Here is a 22,239-nt window from a genome sequence, read left to right on the forward strand (position 1 = left end):
CAGGTCAATTATATAACATTCTTTGGAGATGTCTTCTTTTTACTTGAAAGAGCTAGCACTATAATTTGAATCGGTTTGCTTGGTTTAACGGTTTATGATCCAGAAGAGGCGGCTTCCCGTCACATCTGCCGAACTGTGGAATTCATGCTTTGAGACCAGATGCATCAGATGTTATTGTCCCTAAAGATGTTTTAACTTACAGTATGCTCAATGCACAGACTGCTAGATACAGACTGCACACAGAAAAGGAGAATGTAATACACCAATTACCAGACTATTAAAAGTCAGGAGGTAAAATAATGTTCACTAGATTTAAGAATAGGTAGGAAACAACTTATTTTTATGTGCTTTTATGCAAATATTTCAAATCTTCCTGCTAACGTAGATCCTTTAAGAACATATTGGTCAGGCTTTTCACAATATGGAAAATAAAGAATATCACAGACCTCTGGATTGATGAAACACATTGTTGGTGCCACGGATAATTATAATTAACATCTGCTTGCGGGTGCCTCAGCTGGTACATGAATGGCCTGTAACTCACTGGAGATGAGGATCGGAGGATTGGTATACAGCTGTACGCCAGTCTGACAGCTTCTGAAACACTGGGAAAGGTCAAAGTATTGAGATTTCCCCAGCTCATTTCCTTTTCATAATACATATTGATTCAGACCATCCCCATGTCACTGGCTTATGGCTTTAATTAGCAGTTCATTGTTTAGGCCTTACAATCAAACTTTCTACTTCTTGGCATTACATTCATATAGTGCACAGACAATGGAGGTCATTCTGATCCTTACGCTACCTGCGTGTTCGCACGAGGGAGAAATGTGTTTCTACTGCGCATGCGCAAAAGCTTTTATGCTCATGTGCAGGCTCCATTTGCGAATGGACGCTGTGACTTATATTGTCGCCGGCCTGTTCGCACAGAGCAGTAAGGGCGGTGGGCAGAGGTCACGTCCATGGGAATGCCCAGCGTTTCATGGGCATCCCAATGAGAACACTGGACATTATTATGGTAATTCATCCCTGACGCGGGTGCTCGGGGCCGGCAGCTGACGTTACCAGGACGCCGCAAATCTCCAGAGAGTGACTTAGGTTTGCAAATGCTTGAGAAATTATTAGATGGTCGACAAATTTTCCCCCGCATGCAAATGAATGTTTATGCACAACATCCATTTGCATGCATTCAGGGGGATTGGGCGTGCGAGGGGCGTTCGTGCTGGAGGCGGGCTGAGTTTAGTTGCATTACAAGGCTGGGTACTTATGTAGTATCTGGGCGTCCGATTTTGTGATTGTATGCCTTACCTTAAGGCATACAATCAGATGCGATGCGATGCGATCCGATCCGATTTCTAAATCGGACGCCCAGATACTACATAAGTACCCAAGGCTGTAAAATTCACAGCTTTGTGAGTCAACCAGAACGACCCCCATTATGTATCATGACATCAGTGGCGCATCCACGCACTGCATCCTTAGGACCGGGGATGCCACTGAAGACGAATATGAAGACCGCCATGGACACCGGGGGATAATGTGAGTATATAAAAAGTTGTGGGATCAGGGAAAAATGCAGATTTTCACCCTTATGCTGTTTAACAAACATCTCTGCAGCAGGGGTGGTATATGGTCCCGACAGTCGCAAGCGCAAAAAAGCCCCTTGCAGGCTTGCTGCACTCGCCACGCTGCAGGCACGGCTCGCCACCTTTTCTATTCTCCCTCCATTGGGGTCGTGGACCCCCACGAGGGAGAATAGCCGGTGGCCGTCGGGACCCCAAGTGTCGGAGTTTTGACTGTCGGGATCCTGACGTCGGGGTAATGACTGTCGGGAAACTGTCCGGCACCCCTCTGCAGCTGCACCTCCCATGTGTGTCAGCTTATTTTGGTACCATCATCATTATCAGTGCACATCTGTGCCAGCCCTCTCCTTGGTACAAAAGATCTACGCAGCAGATATACAAAAAAGTGGAAAAAATGTCAGAAACTTGGGTGCTGCAACCCAAAAAAGGAGTAGAAGACTGTAAAGAATCACAAACCTTCAGATGGTGTAATGGTTAGCATTACTGCCTCCCAGCACTGAGGTCCTAGGATCAATTCCCACCATGGCCTTAATTGTGTGGAGATTGTATATTCCACCGCGCTTACGTTGGTTTCCTACGGGAACTCCAGTTTACTCCCACAACCCAAAAATACAGTATAAAATTAACCCAAGAATGTCTGTGTGTGCATGTACATGTGGTAGGGAATATAGATTGTAAGCTCCACTCGGGCAGATATTCTCTGTAAAGTGCTATGGAATATGTATGCGCTATATAAGAAACTGTTAAATAATAATAAATAAATGAATGTACATGCATAAACAAGGAACAGTCTTACAAGCACTACAGGAAAGTCCAGCAAACCTAAACAGAAGTCTATAATTACAGTAGGTGAATATTTCTGTATTGTCCTCAGCAGGATTTACATGTGGAAAAAAATTCAAATCCATGATAACGTTAAGACGTAGTTACACCCCGTTGATACAAAAGATGTGAAGCTTTCTTCCAAATGAACCAGGTACCCAATTCTGTAGGTCCTGACACCCACACATGGAAGGGGAAGATAATGATCTGATCACATGTATGCTTATGTTATCACAACTGGTATTGTGCACATAAAGGTTTCTTCCATCCCCTCTCTCAGCTGGATTGTGGTGCACAGTCCACATAAATGATAATAAACAGGTATAATTGAAAATATATTTAATGAAGGTTAATGTAAAGAGGTATCACCATAACATAATGCATAATACAGCACTCTATACAAGATGTGACGACGTGATAAGTATAATAACCCAAACCTCCATGCTTACAGAGATGTGTTACCTCTCGGTATCCCGCTATTTGATTTTTTCAATATGCAAATCCTGCTGAGGTCAATTCAAGGAAAAATTCATCTAACTGGAGACTCTTTACTCTTACTTTAAGTACATAATACACCAGTGGTTTCTAAACAGCCTAGGCACATTGGGACACTTGCAGGGGGGCCTTGAATTGGCCGCCAATCATGAAATATGTGGGCAAACAAAAGCATATCTGGTTCCTCACCACATAATTGATCTTAAGGATGACATATAAACACAATTTACTAAATTTGATATTTTTTCCAAACTGTATCAACAACAGACAATATTGTCACAATGGGTAACCCTAACCCAATCCCGTTGGGCTTAGTACATCCTAGAGTAACCTTCTTGTTTTCTATGGACTGGGCAGAAGCTTCTATAAACAAAGAAAAGCACACAGGGAAGTTTTTTGAGATTTGGCTACCATATGTACAAACTCTGTCTACGGTCCTGAAAGAGGAGTTGCAGAAGAGTTTTCACAATACTTCATGGTATGAATTGGAGACGATTAGTAATGATCCTCCTTTCTAAAAAGTGGGAATATTCCTCGAGGTTGATAATGTTGTGTTCATTTATGGCAGGAAACAACCACCATATAAGGATGACTAGGAGATCAACTATTGGACTCTAGAGATGTACACATATGTTAGCACATGTCGTTTATTTGTATTTGTATTTGTCAAAGCTGGCGAATTTGGTTTGCCTGATTACTGTGACAAAATATTTGTTTATTTCTGTAAATTTTCCTGTCAATAAATATATATATTTTTAAAATTTATCAACAAGAAACTTTTGACCTTGGGGTGCCGTGAAAAATATTCTCGAGGGCGCCGTGGTTCAAAAAGGTTTGGGAACCACTGTAGTATACGAATGTGAGTTATTGTCCAAGCTGTATAATGTGTCAGCTCTTGATTAGCAACTCTGATCTACTGCAAATTTTTAAGAAAACTAAAATGCTTGGGCAGGAGGTATGGGATACAGTCACTAGGTCTACAAGCATTAGGTCGACACCACTAGGTCGACATGCATGAATGTTGACATGACTGAAGGTCGACGTGCAGGAATGTCGACATGGCTGAAAGTCAACATGGGTTAGATTGACATAGTCATTAGGTCGACACAAGCATTAGGTCGACGTGGATTTTTTCATGTTTTTTTGTGGGGGAATCGACATGTGCCGAGATGCAGTATTTCAAGTCCTACCATCCACTAGGGCATGGTGGGAGTATAAAATAGAGTGCCGAGCATATCGAGGCACCGTTCCCAAGGCATGGCGAGCAAAGAGAGCCATGCGAGTGGATGCAGTGCTACGTTTCAGTGTCCATGTTGACTGTGTCGACATTCTGGACAAAAAACGCGAAAACCCCATGTCGAACTTTTGACTGTCGACCTTCCCTATGTGGACACAGTGCTTGTGTGGACATAATGACCCTGTCGACCGTCAGTCATGTCTGCCTTCCTGCATGTCCACCTTCAGTCATCTCAACCTTCATGCATGTCGACCTAGTGGTGTCAACCTAATGCTTTTAGACCTAGTTGCTGTCTATCCAATGATCCCATTCCGGAGGGGAAAACATAGGAGAGTATTTTTGTCAATAAGATTTTTATCAACTATACAGTGAACAGAAAGAATAATATTTCACTGCTCTTCCTAAGGTTGTAAAGAGTTTGAGTTACCCTCAAGATAGGAGGGTAACTGTTACAGATATGGCAATAAGTCAGAATCCATTGCTAAAGTTGTATATCTGCATTACTAACACCAGTGAAAATGGGGGCTACATGTAACTTTTTGTAAGGCATCTAAAATATGTTTTATCCAACAGAATTAGGGCACTTTCACACACATCGGTTTTGACCAGCCGGCAAAAAAACGGACAAAAGCTGTCCGTTTTTTTGCAGGCTGTCAATGCCTTTCACATGCACCGATTTCAGCTGGTAAAAATGGAGTTGTGGGTGGCTACAACTCAGTGAAAAGCCAATGTATGTGAAAGGACTCAAACATCATGGAGTTATATATTATATTTAGTTTCTGCGTTAATAATAGTTGGAAGCAGGGCTAATATACACAGACTCAACACGCACAGAAACACATAAAATATAATTTTGGGTTGATTCTCTTATATAGATATCTTTGTGTGCATCCACTAGCACAATTCTGTTTCTGCAGCTCATTTTTAACTCTGCTAACACCAGACAAATATAGCGTATACATAATAGCTCCTAAAGAATAATCTTCTATATTTTCCTGTGGGGGCCATTGTTCATTTTCTAATGTGTATGTTTTTTCCCCGTAGAGGCCAATGTGCCTCTTCAATAAATCACAAAGGATTTTCATCTTTTAGAGTAGCTCACCGACCCCAAAACTCTGGCTGCCCGGCAGTATATTATATGCAGTTAAATGCAGATCAAAATGTACAGTAGGAAGGCATCAATACTTGAAATACTTTATTCAACACAGAGGTAAACATTCAAATGTGATTGCGATCGGTGGTTCATGAGTTCACCAAATATATTTATGCTTTCAACATATATGTTTAGGAAATGTATTGGCTAATTAGTTTTTTTCCATTTTTCAAAAGTTTAGCACCATTATTAGCTAAAGTATAGCTTTCTTGATTTTTATAGTCATAAATGTAACCTGCAATATTTTTGAGTCTTGACATAAATGTGATCTAGAAATTCCAAAATAAAATCTTTATAACTGTCCTCAAAATTCCCCAGTGATTTGCAAAATTCGCAGGTTAGAATTTTTACTTTAAATAATTTCCTTTGAACTTTACAATATGTCCTGTAGAGGTAAAGTTTTGTGGAATTGAATGACCCGCAACTCTCCACTGTAGAAGTCAATGGGTAATAGTAGAGTCTCAATATTGTGCAGAAGATAAAGAGATGAAGGGGATTCCAGCTACCCCATCAGAGTTTTGTATGTGATTTTTCTGAAATAATTTGATTCTAATCGACAAATAGCTCATACATTGTGGTCTTCTACAAATTGCTGTAACTGGCCTTAAGTGATATAATCAGTTATAATCAGACAAGTTTTACAACATACTTTTAATATTTAGGATGAATCCTGTTAAGACAGCTGTAATAATGATTAACATACTCTACATTGGTAATAATATATAATAAAAAAAAATATGACATCTTTACTTGGAGTTTTGGATCCATGCCTGAAATTAGCTTTTCTGTCGCTTTTAATACACATTTGACAGATTTTCAGTAACATTGTCTTATTAAACTATGATTTAAAGCAATCAAAAAGACACATCCTTTTTCAACACCTTCTTTATTGTTGTAAAACATGAAAAAGGCCAGTTCTTAATTATCCATGGTTATCCCCCATCACTAGTTTAGGGTGAACTCGGGGACGGCCACGAGGTTGTCCCCTCCTGCGCAGGGGGCCGATAAGCCGGCTTCCTGCCCAGGTGGGGTTCTCATTGCTGCCCCTGGCCATAGTGCTTGGCATAGAAGACCCAGTTCTTGGATCCTGCAGAAAGAACTGAGCAAATGAACAGGGCAAAGTGGCAGACACTGAAGAAATGCGTGTCCCTCTTGGACGTGTTAGTCCTCCACGAGCCCTTCGGCCAGTAGTGGCGCTACCACTGCATGGCGTACCCCTGCCTTCAGGAGTTTGACCCTCGTGAGCAATTGCTCTCTCCTGTCTTCGCTTTCTAAGTTCATCTCGGATGTCACCAAGCACTCCAAGTAACTGGCGGTGAAGCTCCCTATCTCTTGCTCTCTCCTCCCGTTGACGGGTCATCTCTTCTTCTTTCAATGCCAGCTCCTGACGGTACAATTGATCTCTCAATTTCTCCAACTGCAAAAGGCGATGAAGACTAGCTCTCCAACGAGCTCTTCTGTCATCTTTAGCACGAGGGCGTCCAAGTCTTCTTGGCATGGTAGCACTAGAGGCTTGGTCACCCTCGGGATACTCAGAGGAAAGAAGGGATTCATTACAACTGTGTTCACTGCGCTGAGAAGAAGCAAGTTGATGGTCTTCTTCCCCATTATTATCTTTTCTGTGGTCTTGCATCAAGGGCCAAACCATTCCTCCAGGCAAGGAGCCGATCTCTGTTTGCTGACTGCCACAATCTCTTTCAGATTGAGTAGACTCTGCTGAATCAGGAACCCTGTCAGATGGGGGAATATCTGAGTCACTCTCATCCCAGCAGCCTGTATGTGCAGAAAGATAGCACAAAGGATCTTCTGTGGATGAGGCTAGGGGCCCAGGAGATACACGTCTGAAGGACTGCTTGATTTGTCTCCCCACAGTGAGAGACACACGCACCTCTTCCTTTGTTGGTGACCAGTGTTCTAGGTAAGGATTTATAATCATTCCTTGGCACCTTCTACTTTCTAATTCTTGATCTTCTGTATCCCCTTCTACGGATGTAGTGCTATATGTGACCAATGTACCACTTCTCTGGGGTGGTGATAGTGCTGACCTCATGGGAGACCTTTGATTTGGCAGTGATGATGCTGTAGAAGTAAACAGAAGAGTTTGTGAACAACAGGGCATAATGTACGAGATCATACATAATTATAGAAATAACATTTTATTGCTTTTTACTCAACCTAATCCCTTGCTAACATGTCCCTTTTTACAGAATGCTCTAGAGAAGTATTTCAGTCTAAAATTTTGTGTTGGGTATATGTATTTGAAGAATTATGCTTAACTCTTTGTATTTGTATGTTCGATAATGACCGAACCATTATGCATGGGGAAATATGTCTGTTCATTTACCTATGTACTTAAAGAATTCTGTTCAAACAAATAAGAAGAAATGCAGGACAATTAATAAAATGTAGTTCTAAAAGAATGGCATAATGATTAATCTTAAATATTACATATTTTAAATGTGGTGCACCGACTACATATCCCATCTGTTAATAATAAGTATGGTTTAAGGATCGGTAGATAATTTCCAGTTCCTCTCAAAGACACCAATTACATGTTTTCCTTTCTAAACTGAAGGACTCAACATTCTTTAAAAATCTAGTTTTAATGGAATAATAATTTACTAGTCTGTATTGCCACGGTGCTGTTGTGTTCTTCAGTTTACATGGCATAATCATGTTCTTGGCAGGTATTTAAGTGACACAAGTTTATTGCAGACTTTTTCCCCATGCAGTTGCCTGAACTGCTCTGCCTTTAGCCCCTGCTGTTGCCTACAGAATCCAGAAAAGAACAATAGAGGGAGCTTGGACCTCGGCTATGGATCTCAGGGTGCAGGACCTTCAGCAGAAGCTAAAGAAGAGGGTTGCCTGGAGTTGCAGTGTTGGATGGGGTGGCTGGCGTCATAAATTAGGTTTTGTGTTGGAGCTGGGAAAAAATACATGGATGCAGCTAAAATACTGGTGAATACCTACTCTACCGTATGATAGTGTGTATGGTGTAGGAATGTCTAACAGATCTAAGTGTAGATTTAATAAAAGGAGGTGTTACCTCAACAGGGCAATGGTTCACTTTCAGCTAATGCAGCTTTAGACTATCTCGCATTAATAGTACACCATAGTAAGTGCAATATAATGAGGTAAAGGTGTTTTCTTTTTTTTTACAATTGTTTGTTTTTCTTTTAAAAGGAAACCACATATGGGGATGATGTGGCTCTTTTTACTTTTTTAAAAGTCATAAAAAATTTGGTCCAGGTTCATCTATCAGCTACACCCCATATGGGACTGGGAATTTCCAGCTGATATACTAATTCTTCTCTGTCTCTGCTAAAGCTAAATATGTCCCTGAGTACAATGCATTATATTGAAGTCTGTTTAGCTTACCTGGATCAGCTTTGACGCCTTCCAGCTCACCCACCATCCTGCACAACATGCAAGAAAGGAGGACCCTTCCCTCTTACTGGGTTGGGGGGTAATGAGCAGGGTGGCCCCTCCTGGCAGCCCTGATGGGGTAGCTCCTCTTTAAATCTTGCCGAAGGTCCAGGCACCCAATGTCTTGTGTTGAGACTCTTGGTACATCATGAATAGCCGAGGCCGCAGGATCTGTGTTCACAGCTGGGGCACTCTTGATATTCATTGAAAGGGGATTAGCATTTTTTCTGATATTTTATTGAGGGTAAGGACATACTGTAGACTTATTGTGTGGATATTTTATGTAATAACTGTTATTTTTAAACCGTTTGCAAAGAAGATACTCTAAAACAGGGGCAAGTGATCACTTGGACAATTAGTGCTGTAATATAATGGTTTGTATCTCAAGTTGACCACACACTGTTCCGAAGTCGTAGGCGGTCACTAAAACGAAACAGGCTAATACTATGAAAAAGGGAGAGGCAAGTGGGATTGACAGTGTTTGTGTGTTTAACAAAAAAAAATTTTTAAAGCTACAAAAGCAATAGACCCACATTTTGTTCATAAATCACAGCCATCCTGATCACAAAACAATATATCATTAAAACTACTTTCCAGTTGAAAAACATATCAAGATTCCTTAAAATATTCCTACCTAAAAAGCAGATTTATCAATGCGTGGAGAGAGATAAGGTAGAGAGAGATTAAGTACCCATCCATCAGCTTCTGTCACTTTACAGGCTGTGAAAAAGAACAGTTGGGAGCGGATTGGTTGGTACTGTATCTCTCTCCACTTTATCTCTTGACAAGCTTTAATAAATATCCCACTATAGTGACTTAATGACTTAATCCCTTCTTCTAACTAATAACACTGCTGTGCTCAAGTAGGAATTTTAAAATATGTCTAGAACAGCAAAGTAAAAATTCTGGTGTGAGAATACATTTCCGTAACACAATCGAATCTCCCACATTATTCAAGATGCTTTGGGGTAAATTTGCTAAAATGGGAGTTCTATTTCAGATAGGATGTTGCTATGGGCAACCAATCTGAATCTACTTCTTATTTAGTTAGCAGCTTCTAGAAGATAACAGATAGAATGGCAGATGTATTAAGCCTTAACAAGATATAAATGCAAGGGTGATAAGGAGAGATAAACGTCCAGTCAATCAGCTCCTTACTGACTTTTTTCAAACACAACCTGTAACATGACAGGTAGGAGCTGATTGGCTGGACGTTTATCTCTCCTTATCACCCTTGGATTTATCTCTTGTTAAAGCTTAATACATCTGCCCCAGAATCTGATTGGTTAAACATGGAAAAATCCCATCTGAAATAGAACTCCCAGCTTAGTAAATTTCCCCTTTGGGGTGTCGGAACAGACAGAGTGATTCCAAGGCATATACAAAATATGGTGACACATGTTCAAATGCAACTTAGCACACAGACTGAAGCAAAGCTTTGCCCAACTGTACAAGACGCTACCATTGACAGGCACCAAGGTATCTCTAAAAGTTTAATGTTCATATTTTGGCCACTGTACAGCAGACATACCTTCAAGTCTCCTTGCAGAGTCAATTTTTGTAAACAACTCAGTTTCACTATACAGAATGCCTAGGGGCACCAGCAGCTTCTGCTGATTAAAATGATATGCAGCATGCCTATATTCTGTGTTTGAGTGAGGCTGTATCTGCATATAAAATAGTGTATTAATGGAAATCACTGTAACATAGCATTCCGTATGCAGGTACAGCCACAGTCGCACATAGAATATAGGCATGCCGCATATCATTTTAATCATCGAAAGCTCCTTATGTGTCTTGGTCACATAACAATGCAAATACGACAAATTTTCAGCAGAACATGCACCCAACGTTAGCTGAACTGGCCATGAGCTGCATGGCCTATTGAGGCAAGTTGTATGAGGAAACATCTGTATCCAAGCAGAGGCAGAGGTCACAGTGTTAGCGGCTGTGCGAGTGCTGTCTGCGGGTGGGTTGGTTGTGCAATAGTGTTCGGCATATGTGTAAGGGGCATTATGTGTGTCATGTATAAATGCTTTAATAATGTTCGACATGTGTAACAGGCATTATGTGTGTCATGTGTATAAGGGCATTTATAATGTGCAACATATGTGTAATGGGCATTATGTGTGTCGTGTATAAGGGCATTAATAATGTGCAACATATATGTAAGGGGCATTATGTGTATCATTATGTGTATGAAGGGCATTAATAAAGGTTGGCATAATGTGTAAGGGGCATTATGTTTATAAAGGACATTAATAATGTGTCATGTGCAAGGGGCATTACTGTGTGGTATTATCAGGGGTGCAGAGAGAAAGGGGTAGGGGGTACAAATTACCCAGGCCAAAGTCTGATGGGAGGACCCAGCGGGGGCCCCGGGCCCCCTCCCCTTAAGTGACAGCAGCAGCAGCAGCTGCAGCTCTTCTCCTCTGCCCAGCACACACTGCTTTGTGCTGTGTTGCAGTGTGGCCAAGGGTATAATGTGAATAATGTGAGGAGTGATGTATATAAGGTAAAGTGGTACTACTGTGTGATGTAACGTGAATAAGGGACACCATCGCATGATATAATGTGAATAAAGTTGCATTACTGTGTGGCATAATTTGAATTGGGGGTACTATTGTGTGGCCATGCCCCTTCCCAGCAAGAACAAACCCCTGTTTGGGCTGCGCACCGAATTGGTGCACTGTTTCTATTTAAAATATTGCGGGTAGGAGCACTAAAATGAAGACTGCTATGATGAGGGTTGATGGTGCTGGGAAAGGGGAGCAGGGTCAGAGGCGGAACTAGTGGCGGTGCTAGGGGGCGCCAGCCAAAATCTTGCCTAGGACGACATTTAGGCTAGGGCCGGCTCTGTCACTATACGTATCATTAAGTATGACTATCACAATTATATTACAATGCACATGTACTTTATACAATAGAAGTGTAATAAATAAGACAGACTGATGAAGAAAATTAGGCCGAAGATGTATGTAAATGGAGCAAAATCTACAGAACATTTATTAAATGTGAAAAATGCCACATAAACAGTAATATTGCACATTTCATGCTTAGCTTGTCATGTACCAGACATAAAAACAAGGATAAGTTCTTGTTGAAAAGCATCATGACAGGAATCACTCTACCACTTTTCAGTTCAGCGAGCTTTAACTCCCTTAGTACAACTATCACATCTTCCAATCACTCCTGTGCAAGGATCCAATCTAACACTGAGGCAAGCAGCACACATAATCAGCGGATAACAAAGCGAGAGCCTTATGCCTTGTGTGGGGCACCAATTGCACCTCTCAAAAGATCTTATACCCATTCATATCAGTCTTTCGAGCCATGTCACCCTTGTCTAGCACAATTCGCACAATTACACCAAGTAAAGAACAGGCAAACAGGAAAAGGCTGGGGCAGAGGCCTATATGGCATTGCAGCTTTTAGATAATGGTATCTGTGGTACAGCAGATGTTTGCTCAGTGGCTATCAGTTTCAACCATTTAAAAACATTTAGTTTTTGTAGCTAGATAAACAACACTATTGCAACATTTGCATACATTTTATTGTTTTATTAACAATTTTTGCATCATATTTCATTGTGCTTTGCAATTGAGTAAAAAACAGTAATAAGACAAAGGTAAGAGGGACCTGCTCTTACACTTAAGGTGACCATAAATTAGGGCAACTTCTTCGAAGGAAGACGTCACCTGCGATCCCCATTGAGCCACCCAGGAACCTCCCAGAAGGCAGGGCTCCATATGATACACGCACCACTTGCCGTCCTTTTGCATATAATATATCCCGGGTGTTAGGACTTCATACAATACACTGTATAATCTGCAAACCCCAGCCAAGCCTACCGGGAGGCTTGGCAAGGTGAATTATCTATAGTGCAGCGATCTTCAAGCTCCAATGCAATGCGTTGCGGGACCGCACATCGCATCGGACTTGATGTCAAACCCATAGCAATTTGGTAATGTTTTATCCGATTTATAACCGCAATTGGATGAAAAATGATCAAATTGCCCAAGTGTATGGGCGCCTTTACATTCTCTAGGGAAATAAGAATTTGTACATGAGGATAAGTGCAGCATATCACAAATGGTCCAGTCAGATTGCAAAGGTGGCCTACATGATCCAGTCAAGCAGCAATGTTGGCCTGGGATCAGTGCGTTGTTTGAGAATAGAAATTGAAAGTATTTAGGGTTAATTATGGATGGCATAAAACAGATCTACTGTAGATGGGTAGAATAGTCTATGGAGTTTATGTCTATGGAGCTTATGTAAGTGGCCTTACAACTTGCCTTACAAGATGAAGTGAATTTTAAGGGAACACTTGAAGAATACTTGAAGAAAATAATGTATCATATATTGGATTCAATATAAAATAGAGACAGGTATTGTAAGGACTGACAAAATGGAGCAGTAGTAGCAGAACATCCTGCAGGAAAAAGCAGTCTAGCTGCTACATTCCCAATAAATTGTAAAGGTGCTAGATGATATGGGAAAGACTAGTGAAGATGCTATTGCAGCAGTCAGAATTAATGAGTGCATGATTTGAAGTTATTGCTCTGCCTCATGTGAGATATGGTTGTGTTGTGGAAATATTTCTTAGATGTATGTGATAGAGATGTGCGGGCTTGGATTTCCCAGATCCGAGCCTGCACGAACGTCATCAATCCGAGGCCAGATCCAAGCGGCGTTCGGAGCTTCCCGCCTGACTCGGATCCGGGCGCGTGGGAAAACCGTCATTGCCCAGGGTCGGATTCTCGTGAGATCACGGAATCCCTTAAATTCCACCTCCCTGTGCCGCCATCTTCACTCCAGTCTAGGAGCAGGGTGGGATAGGGTGTGCTGCTGTGTACTGTCTCTGCTGGGGCATCGTGTGCTGCTGTGTACTGTGTCTCTCCTCTCTGCTCAGTGGGATCATCACCATTGCAAGGACGACTACTGTGTACTGTCTCTCCTCCTTTGTGCTGGGGCCTGCCTCTGCTGTATAGTCCACTGGTGCTGCTAGTGCCTGCCCTGCGCTGCCTAGTGGCTGCCAGTACCTACCTACTGCAGTATACAGTATAATTCCAGTCTGCTGGTGCCCTGCCAACCAGTACCTATTGCAGTATATAATTCCAGTCGGTACTTATGTAGTATCTGGGCTGCCGATTTTTTGATTGTATGCCTTAAGTTAAGGCATACAATCAGATGCGATGCGATGCGATATCGCATCGCATCGCATCGCATCCGATATCGGATGCGATGACCCGATTTTTCCATAGGAATCAATGTTAAAATGATTCCTATGGAAAAATGGGTCCTTTTCATACCCCTACTATCCAAGTGGGCATGGAGTTGGATATAAACCTGTGGCGAGCGTAGCGAGCCACCGAGCCCGAAGCGTGGCGAGCGAAGCGAGCCCCGCGAGGGGACGGTATTCGTCCCCTCGCGGGGCTCGCTTCGCTCGCCACGCTTCGGGCTCGGTGGCTCGCTACGCTCGCCACAGGTTTATATCCAACTCCATGCCCACTTGGATAGTAGGGGTATGAAAAGGACCCATTTTTCCCATTGAATTCCATGTTAAAATGGACTCAGTCCATTTTAACATTGATTCCTATGGAAAAATCGGGTCATCGCATCGCATCGCATCGCATCGAATCGCATGGTCGCATGCGATGCGATGCGATCTCCCGATCCGACCCGATTTAGAAATCGGCAGCCCAGATACTACATAAGTACCTTCCAGTCTGTTCTCTGCTGTTGCCATTGGCTACCAGTACCTATTGCACTATATAATTCCAGTCTGTTCTCTGCTGTTGCCCCTGGCTACCAGTACCTATCGCAGTATATAAATCCAGTCTGCTGTAGCCCCTGGCTACCAGTACCTATCGCAGTATATAATTTCAGTCTGCTGTTGCCAGTGCCAACCAGTACCTATCGCAGTATATACTGTAATTCCAGTCTGCTGTTGCCACTGCCTACCAGTACCTATCACAGTACATAAATCCACACCTGTGTTTGCGAGGAAACAGCTGCGATTTCCCACACAACCCGCTGGCGGGGATGCAGGGCAGGCAGGAGGGAGTTTGGACATCTGGTCCGGAATAAAGGACCTGCCAACGATTGCTGACGTGTCTACATGCATTGGATGAGGCACCATTGAAAAAATGTCAGACATGTCAGACAGTCCTTACCTGTACTGGCAGGAAAAAAGGCAGTTGGGAGGCCCTTGTACAAACTGGCTCTATTTTACCTGAGTTGTCCCCCCTCCAGGATGTATTCCAAAAGAGTTTTTAGTGCAGCGGGGAACCTGGTCAGTGAGCGGCGGGTTGCTTCCACAAAATGTAAGGAAGATGATGTTCATAAAAATGAATGATCAATTCTTCAATGAAGACCATCATTTGCCTCTAGAGATTATAGAGGGACCTGTTATTGTGGAGTCCAGCGGGGATGAATTGATAATCTTTGAGGATGAGGAAGTACACATTGAAGGGGGCGAGGAATAAGAGGAGAAGGATGACGAGTGATGACATATTGGGTGAGATTTAATGGGATGAGAGATTCAGAAAGTGAGAGATTTGGTAAGAAATCTCCAGTTTTTTTAAAGAGGCAATCATTTACACTGCTAAACCAGTTTGATTTTGCAGTGTAAATGATTGCCGCTTTAAAAAAAACTGGAGATTTCTCACCAAATCTCTCACTTTCTGAATCTCTCATCCCATTAAATCTCACCCCTTGTCTCTGTAGAGCCAGTTTATACAGGGAGAGATGAATTGCTTTTTTTGTGTGGGGGCCCAAACAAACCAATCATTTCAGCCACAGTTTTGTAGGCCCTGTTGCTGAAATGATTGGTTTGTTAAATTGTGCATGTCCTATTTCCGCAACATAAGGGTGGGTGGGAGACCCCAGGGACTAGTTTTTAAAATGTACAAAAACCAGATGGAGACACACTGGCGCTTAATAACATGTAACGTTACTTCCCTTCTGGTGTATGATGTTCACAATAGCTCCTCAAAGGAATAACGATGTATCCTCATATGCATGTTTTCATAAATATTGTTCATGCAAAAGAGAATAATGTTCATAATGTTCATGCAAAAGAGAATACATAAAAGAAATATATGGTGAAGTACATCTTAATTAGTTCTTCTCTACCCATGTTTAAAGGAAATAGTGCTGGTTTCCCTTCCACCAGATCCACTTTAAAGAGTTGTGATGCGTACCCAACTCACATCAAACATGGGTGAATAAAGCCTATCAAGGTATCTTTTGGTGAGAACGTACCCCAACTCACAATGGCGCAATGTAGTTCTCTCACGTAAAGGTATCTTTTCTAGGCCCGCAGAAAAAGGATGTACAATGCGTACCCCAACTCACTCAAATATATGAATGGATGCTCCCATAAAGGTATCTTTATGGCCAGACAGCGTAGGCTCAGACCTCAGACTTTAATACAATTTCTCCACATACAGGATGACACATAAAATTAAAAACTAAGGCTATATCAAGCACTTCCAGACTTAAGATAGGGCAGATATGTCTACAACCTGGAAAGAGATCCGGAATAACGTCCCAGGGTGTATTGGACAATGAGCCTCAGTCTTTCAGTCAGGTGTCAAGCTTCTCCTCCTCTGCTAACCAATGCGTTTCGATTCCAAAAAACTGGGATCTTTTTCAAGGTGTGCAGAGTGGTGGAGGAGTATGGGTTTATATACCCTATAGGCAGGAAGTCCACCTACTTCCTGCTTCCTGTCTCCATAAAATTATAATATCCAATTTTTCTAAAACATTCTATGTATATAAACATTTATTCACATATAAAACATATCACTTTAGCATAGCACTTTATGTCCACATAAAAACACGAGGCTGAAAGAATATTAAAACATAGAGATCACGGGTGGGGCGCGCGGTGTTCCACCGTCTCCACTTCCGCGTTCCATGTGTCCGGAATAAGGTAAAACCAGACGTGCGTGTATCAATACATGCATTGCCACTGGGGGTCATCCAGCGTTCACCGTCTCTATGTATATATATATATATATATATATATATATATATATATATATATATATATAACATAACATATAAAAGTTACATATAAAACATTTCCATTTCATATGGTAAAAAAATTACATATAATAATAATAGATACAACATACAGATATATATCAAAATTCATACATTCTAAGTGATATATATATATATATATGTCACTTATACCCCATTCACACCAGCCTAAATTCCCGGGTTGAGTCCAGGAACAACCCGGTACTAGCGCTGGTGTGAATGGTTCCCGGGACAAAATACCGGGCAAATTTCAACCCGGCTAGGTACCAGGGTTGTTCCTGGGTTCAACCCGGGGACCTGGCTGGTGAGAAAGGTACAGGGTATACTTACCCGGGTTGCCATGTCCTCCGTGTCCTGTCCGACGGGAATTAATGCAGGCGGCGGGCGCAAATGACGGGACAGCCAGTGGATTATGATGACGCAGCTCTCCGGCGGCAGTGAGGACACAGCCTGTCCCGTCATTTGCGCCGCCGCCTGTGTGGATCCCTGGTCTGCACGGAGGACCAGCAACCGGGGTGAGTATTCTCCCCACCTCCGCCGCCATCCCGCTGCCTGCCTGCCGACTGCCCGCCTCCTCCCCACCTCCTGCTGGCCTCCTTCCCGCCCCCTTCTCACACCAGAAAGTGCAGGGACATTTCTGGTGTGAATGGGTCCAAACCCAGGAATGTCCCTGCTTGTCCCGGGAACTGAATTCACGGGTTTGTCCCTGCATTTATGGTGTGAATGGGGTATTAGAATGTATGTCACTTAGAATGTTTGAATTTTGATATATATCTGTATGTTGTATCTATTATTATTATTATTATTATTATATGTAATTTTTTTTACCATATGAAATGGAAATGTTTTATATGTAACTTTTATATATATACCTTTTTAGGATCGTTATTTTTATTAATTGTATTATTGTTGGATGTAATACATGTTACATGTAATGGTCTACACTTTGGTCCACTAATACAATGAGGCACAATATATTTTTCAGTAAAACTATTAGCTTGTATTTAGGAAGCAGAGGTAGAACGCTTCCTATATAGCGCTGAATGGAATGCACGGCCATTATTCTTGCGTTCCAGACTGTGAACGCCGGATGACCCCCAGCGGCAATGCGTGTATTTATACACGCACTTCCGGTTTGACCTCATTATTTTGGGCTCTATGCAGCACCACAATGGGTTTGAAATTTACCAAACAAGATGTGCTTTAACTGCAGACTTTCAGCTTTAATTTGAGGGTTTACATCCAAATCAGGTGAACGGTGCAGGAATTACAATAATGCCCCTTTCAGACCGCACAAATTACCTGTTATTTTGCCTTTTCTTACTGTTTCAAAGTGGTAATATGTGCGGTCTGAAAGGTACAGAGTGATTTTACCATTTCCAGAAAAATGGTTTTTGGAAACGGTAAAAAAGCAGGGTCCTACCCATTTCTGACCCGTTTTTTTTGCAGTCTGAATGGGTCTGAAATGGTATTTAGGACCCAGCCAATAGTGGTCCTGCTCTGTGCATATCTAATGAGCGGACCCAGTGCAGTGAATATTTAATGAGCGAGTGGGGACTCGCTCTTTAAATATGCACTGTGGTCATTAGATATGCACGGAGGAGATATGCACACTTTCAAACCTCCCCCCACCCCATGGAGGCATCCCCACCCACACTGAGGCATCCTTTCCCCCCCTACCTGGGCAGCACAGGGAAGGGAATGTTCAGGGCAGGGGGTCCCTGCAGCGTATGCTAGATCAGTGATGGGGTCCCTGCAGCGGATGGGAACTAGTAGTTCCCATCCGCTGCAGGGACTCCGCCACTGATCTAACATATGCTGCAGGGACCCCCTGCCCGCCAACGTGATCATTCCATTCCCTGCACTGCGCTGTCCAGGTCGGAGGGGGGGGGGGTGACTCTTTCACACCAGAAAACCTGTTTAGACACGGTTTAAGACAGGGTTGATGTGTGGTCTGTAAGGGGCATTAAGCCTGCTTTGACCAGTTTTAAGACCCATTTTAAATAACGGGTCTAAGCTGGTTTTGCGGTGTGAAAGCAGCATAAGGGACCAAAACTAATGGGACAAACTAAACAATCTTAAATTAAACTTTCACTTTTTAATACTTTGTTGCAAATCCTTTGTAGTCTACAGCCTGAAGTCTGGAATGGATAGACATCACCAGACGCTGGGTTTTTATCCCTGGTGATACTCTACCAGGCCTCTGCTGTAAATGTCTTCAGTTCCTGCTTGTTCTTGGGGCATTTTCCCTTCAGTTTATTCTTCAAGTGAAATGCATGCTCAATTGGATTCAGGTCAGGTGATTGACTTGGCCATTGTATAACATTTCACTTATTTACCTTAAAAAACTATTTGTCCATCTGCACTGTGAAGCACCGTCCAATGAGCTCTGAAGCATTTGACAGAATATGAGAAGATAATATTTCCCGAAACACTTCAGAATTCATCCTGCTGCTTTTGTCATCATTAAATATAATGGAACCAGTTCCATTGGCAGTTATATATGACCACACTATGACAATACCACCACCGTGCTTCATTGATGAGGTGGTATGTTATGGATCATGAGCAGTTCCTTTCCTTCTCCATACTCTTCTCTTCCCATTACTCTGGTACAAGTTGATGTTTGTCTCACCTGTCCATAGGATATTGTTCCAGAACTGTAAAGGCTTTTTAGATGTTGTTTGGCAAAACTCTTGGTCTTTGTGTTTTTGAGGCTTACCAATGGTTTACATCTTGTGGTGAACCCTCTATATTCACTCTTGTGAAGTCTTCTCTTGATTGTTGATTTTGACACATATACACCTACCTCCTGGAGAGTGTCCTTGATCTGGCCATCTGTTGTGAAGGGGTTTTTCTTCACCAAGGAAGTAATTTTTTTTCGTCATCCACCACAGTTGTTTTCCATGGTCTTCCGGGTCTTTTGGTGTTGCTGAGCACTTCGCTGTGTTCTTTCTTTTTAAGAATGTTCCAAATAGCTGATTTGGCCACACCTAATGTTTTTTCCATCGCTCTAATGGTTTTTTTTTTAGATTTTTCAGCCTAATGATGGCTTGCTTCACTGATAGTGACAGGATCTCATATTAAGAGTCGACAGCAACAGATTCCAAATGCAAATGCCACACCAGGAATCAATTCCAGACCTTTTATCTGCTTAATTGATAAAAGAAATAACAAGGGAATAGCCCACAACTGTCCATGAAATAGCTTTTGAGTCGATTGTCCCATTACTGTTGGTCCCTTAAAAAGTGGGAGGCACATATAGAAACCATTATAATTCCTACACAGTTCACCTGAGTTGGATGTAAATACCCTCTTGTTTTGTTCATTTAAAAACCAATGTGGTGGTGTATAGAGCCCAAAATATGAGAATTGTGTCGATGTCCCAATATTTATGGACTTGACTGTATATGGAAATACACATTATTTTTAAGTATTATTCCTTTTTTTTCCCATTGGACTTTATTTGATTTTAAACGATCATTATGCAATATCACTGACATTACTGAAGCCATATTCATCTGTTTTGGACTCTAGCCTCCAGTGAAAAGTGTGAAATGTAACATACCATCATTAAATTGTCTTGCTAAAACTTGTTTTCACATTCATTGCATTAATTGATTTTAAAGTATAATTTGGTGTTTGAGCCTCTTAGGCTCCCATAGTTTGGCAAATAGATTAGCAGCAGTATTGAAAAATACAATGTAAACGTATTACAACTTATTAAACAGATGGATGAATAGAGGACTGGCTGGCTGAGGTAAAACAGAATACAACCAATCATTGACAAATGTGACCGCTGCTCTTCCAGTGGAGCTCTGCAGCACACCCACACCCAATTGGCTCTATCCCAGGATAGGGGAATAGTATGCTAACACATACTATAGGGGAAAGGACGGCTCCCACCTGGTACTGCTTAGCCTGCACTGCAGTAAACGATGGTGCACCCACCACTGTTGCAGGACTGTGAGATGGTACCCACTGATTCTGAATGCTTGTGAGACTGAATGCTTGCGTGAATGAATGCTGATTCTGATCACTTGTGAGACTGACCCTCATTCACTGGCCATTCTCATACAGCGTAGCTGGAGCCCTACCAATTCACTGTTGTCTCCAGTTAACACACAAACACACAGCATATTTATTTTTCCTTTTCTTAAGAAGGGTGGGTGGGGATTGGCACTAAAGTAAAGGTTGCCGCCAGGTGATTTGTATAAAAACCTCTGTTAAGCAACTCCTATCATATAGATCTATCCACCATTACATCACACAGTCTCAGACAACCTTCAACAAAAGATCTGATTTTCATTTTGTTTACAGCAATTCTCATGAGCTAGTCTGTGAGACTCAGGTTGGTGTCACATATAAAAATGTAGACTGGGGATCACAAAGATTGTTGCCTCCATCTTGATTTACACAACAATAAAATAAGATGTTTCTAAGTTATAATTCAGATTGTATTGTGCACTGCGACTAGACTCAAAAAGATCCATCAAGATTCATTGGACACATGTTGACAGAGTGTCCCTTGCAAAGTACATAACTGATAAAGCTGTCTGAAATCAACTGGTTTGTGGATGCATTTACTGTAACCAATTTATTCACTCTATCCAATGGTATCTCATTATCAAAATAAATGGATATGCCACATCTGTCAACAGCAGAATTGAATATGTGTTCATTGCATGGAGTACATGACTAGAATGATCAAAAACACATCTACCTAGGATAAAACTTGGAGTTCATGGTTGGTATTCTTTAAATGTCTCTCTCCATCTGAATGACTATAGTTCTAGTCATCTGAGTTGACCACCAAGCATATCCCTCTTTCAAACCTTGCCCTTCCATCTTCTACTTACAGTATGCCTTGCCATTTCTCCCTTCTTAGGTATAAGACCCTTCATACTGCTCAGTGTTTGGACCTCTTATCTGGGAGATACCCAAGAAGAAGTTGAAGAGGCAAGAGCAGGGCATGATTAATTGCATTCTTACACAATGGAGGCAGGCCTGGTTATGCAAATTGCATCATCTGCCCATTTCCCAAAAAAGAAAAGCAGGAGATGACGTGATGGGCCACTATCCTGCAGATTTATACTTAGGAAGGTATTCAATATGTGCCGATACAGTAAAGGCCCCCATACATTAGGCCGACTTGTCCTAAGGACAAACAGAGGCCGGCTAGTCATTTGACACTTTTTCAAAGATTTGAATACCCACCGTGGCCCGGCATGCCTGTCCCGCTGATCCTCGCCTGGTGCCGCTCAGCACCCGTCCCCCATCCCACTGATCCTCACTGCCCGCTGCCGCTCAACATCTGCCACCCAGAGGTAGGTCATGCAGAAAGGTGTATGCCAGCGATGCGGTACCGCTGGCACACATCTCGGAATTGGACCGGCTATATCGCGGGCTATAAAAGAGCACCCGAGATGTGCTGCTGAATGGTCCAATCCGACAGATTGAACCTGCAGCAG

The 22,239-nt window shown here is 42.2% G+C and overlaps 1 protein-coding gene across 4 annotated transcripts in view; it reads right to left on the minus strand.

The window, feature by feature from the left end:
- Positions 1-22,239, minus strand: part of DLGAP3 (DLG associated protein 3) — a 385,428-nt gene that overhangs the window by 37,374 nt on the left and 325,815 nt on the right. Inside the window, exon 7 of one of the 4 annotated variants that reach the window (XM_083173478.1) lies at positions 5,320-7,369. The exons of the other annotated variants lie outside the window; for them this stretch is intronic. Coding sequence (XP_083029604.1) covers positions 6,213-7,369 — 1,157 coding nt within the window. The 3' untranslated portion in view covers positions 5,320-6,212. Of the gene's footprint in view, positions 1-5,319; positions 7,370-22,239 lie in introns of those variants that run through there. 4 annotated transcript variants of the gene reach the window in all.

The sequence above is a fragment of the Crinia signifera genome, chromosome 2 (assembly GCF_055691185.1).
Source record: "Crinia signifera chromosome 2, ASM5569118v1, whole genome shotgun sequence".
NCBI classification, from domain to species: Eukaryota; Metazoa; Chordata; class Amphibia; order Anura; family Myobatrachidae; genus Crinia; species Crinia signifera.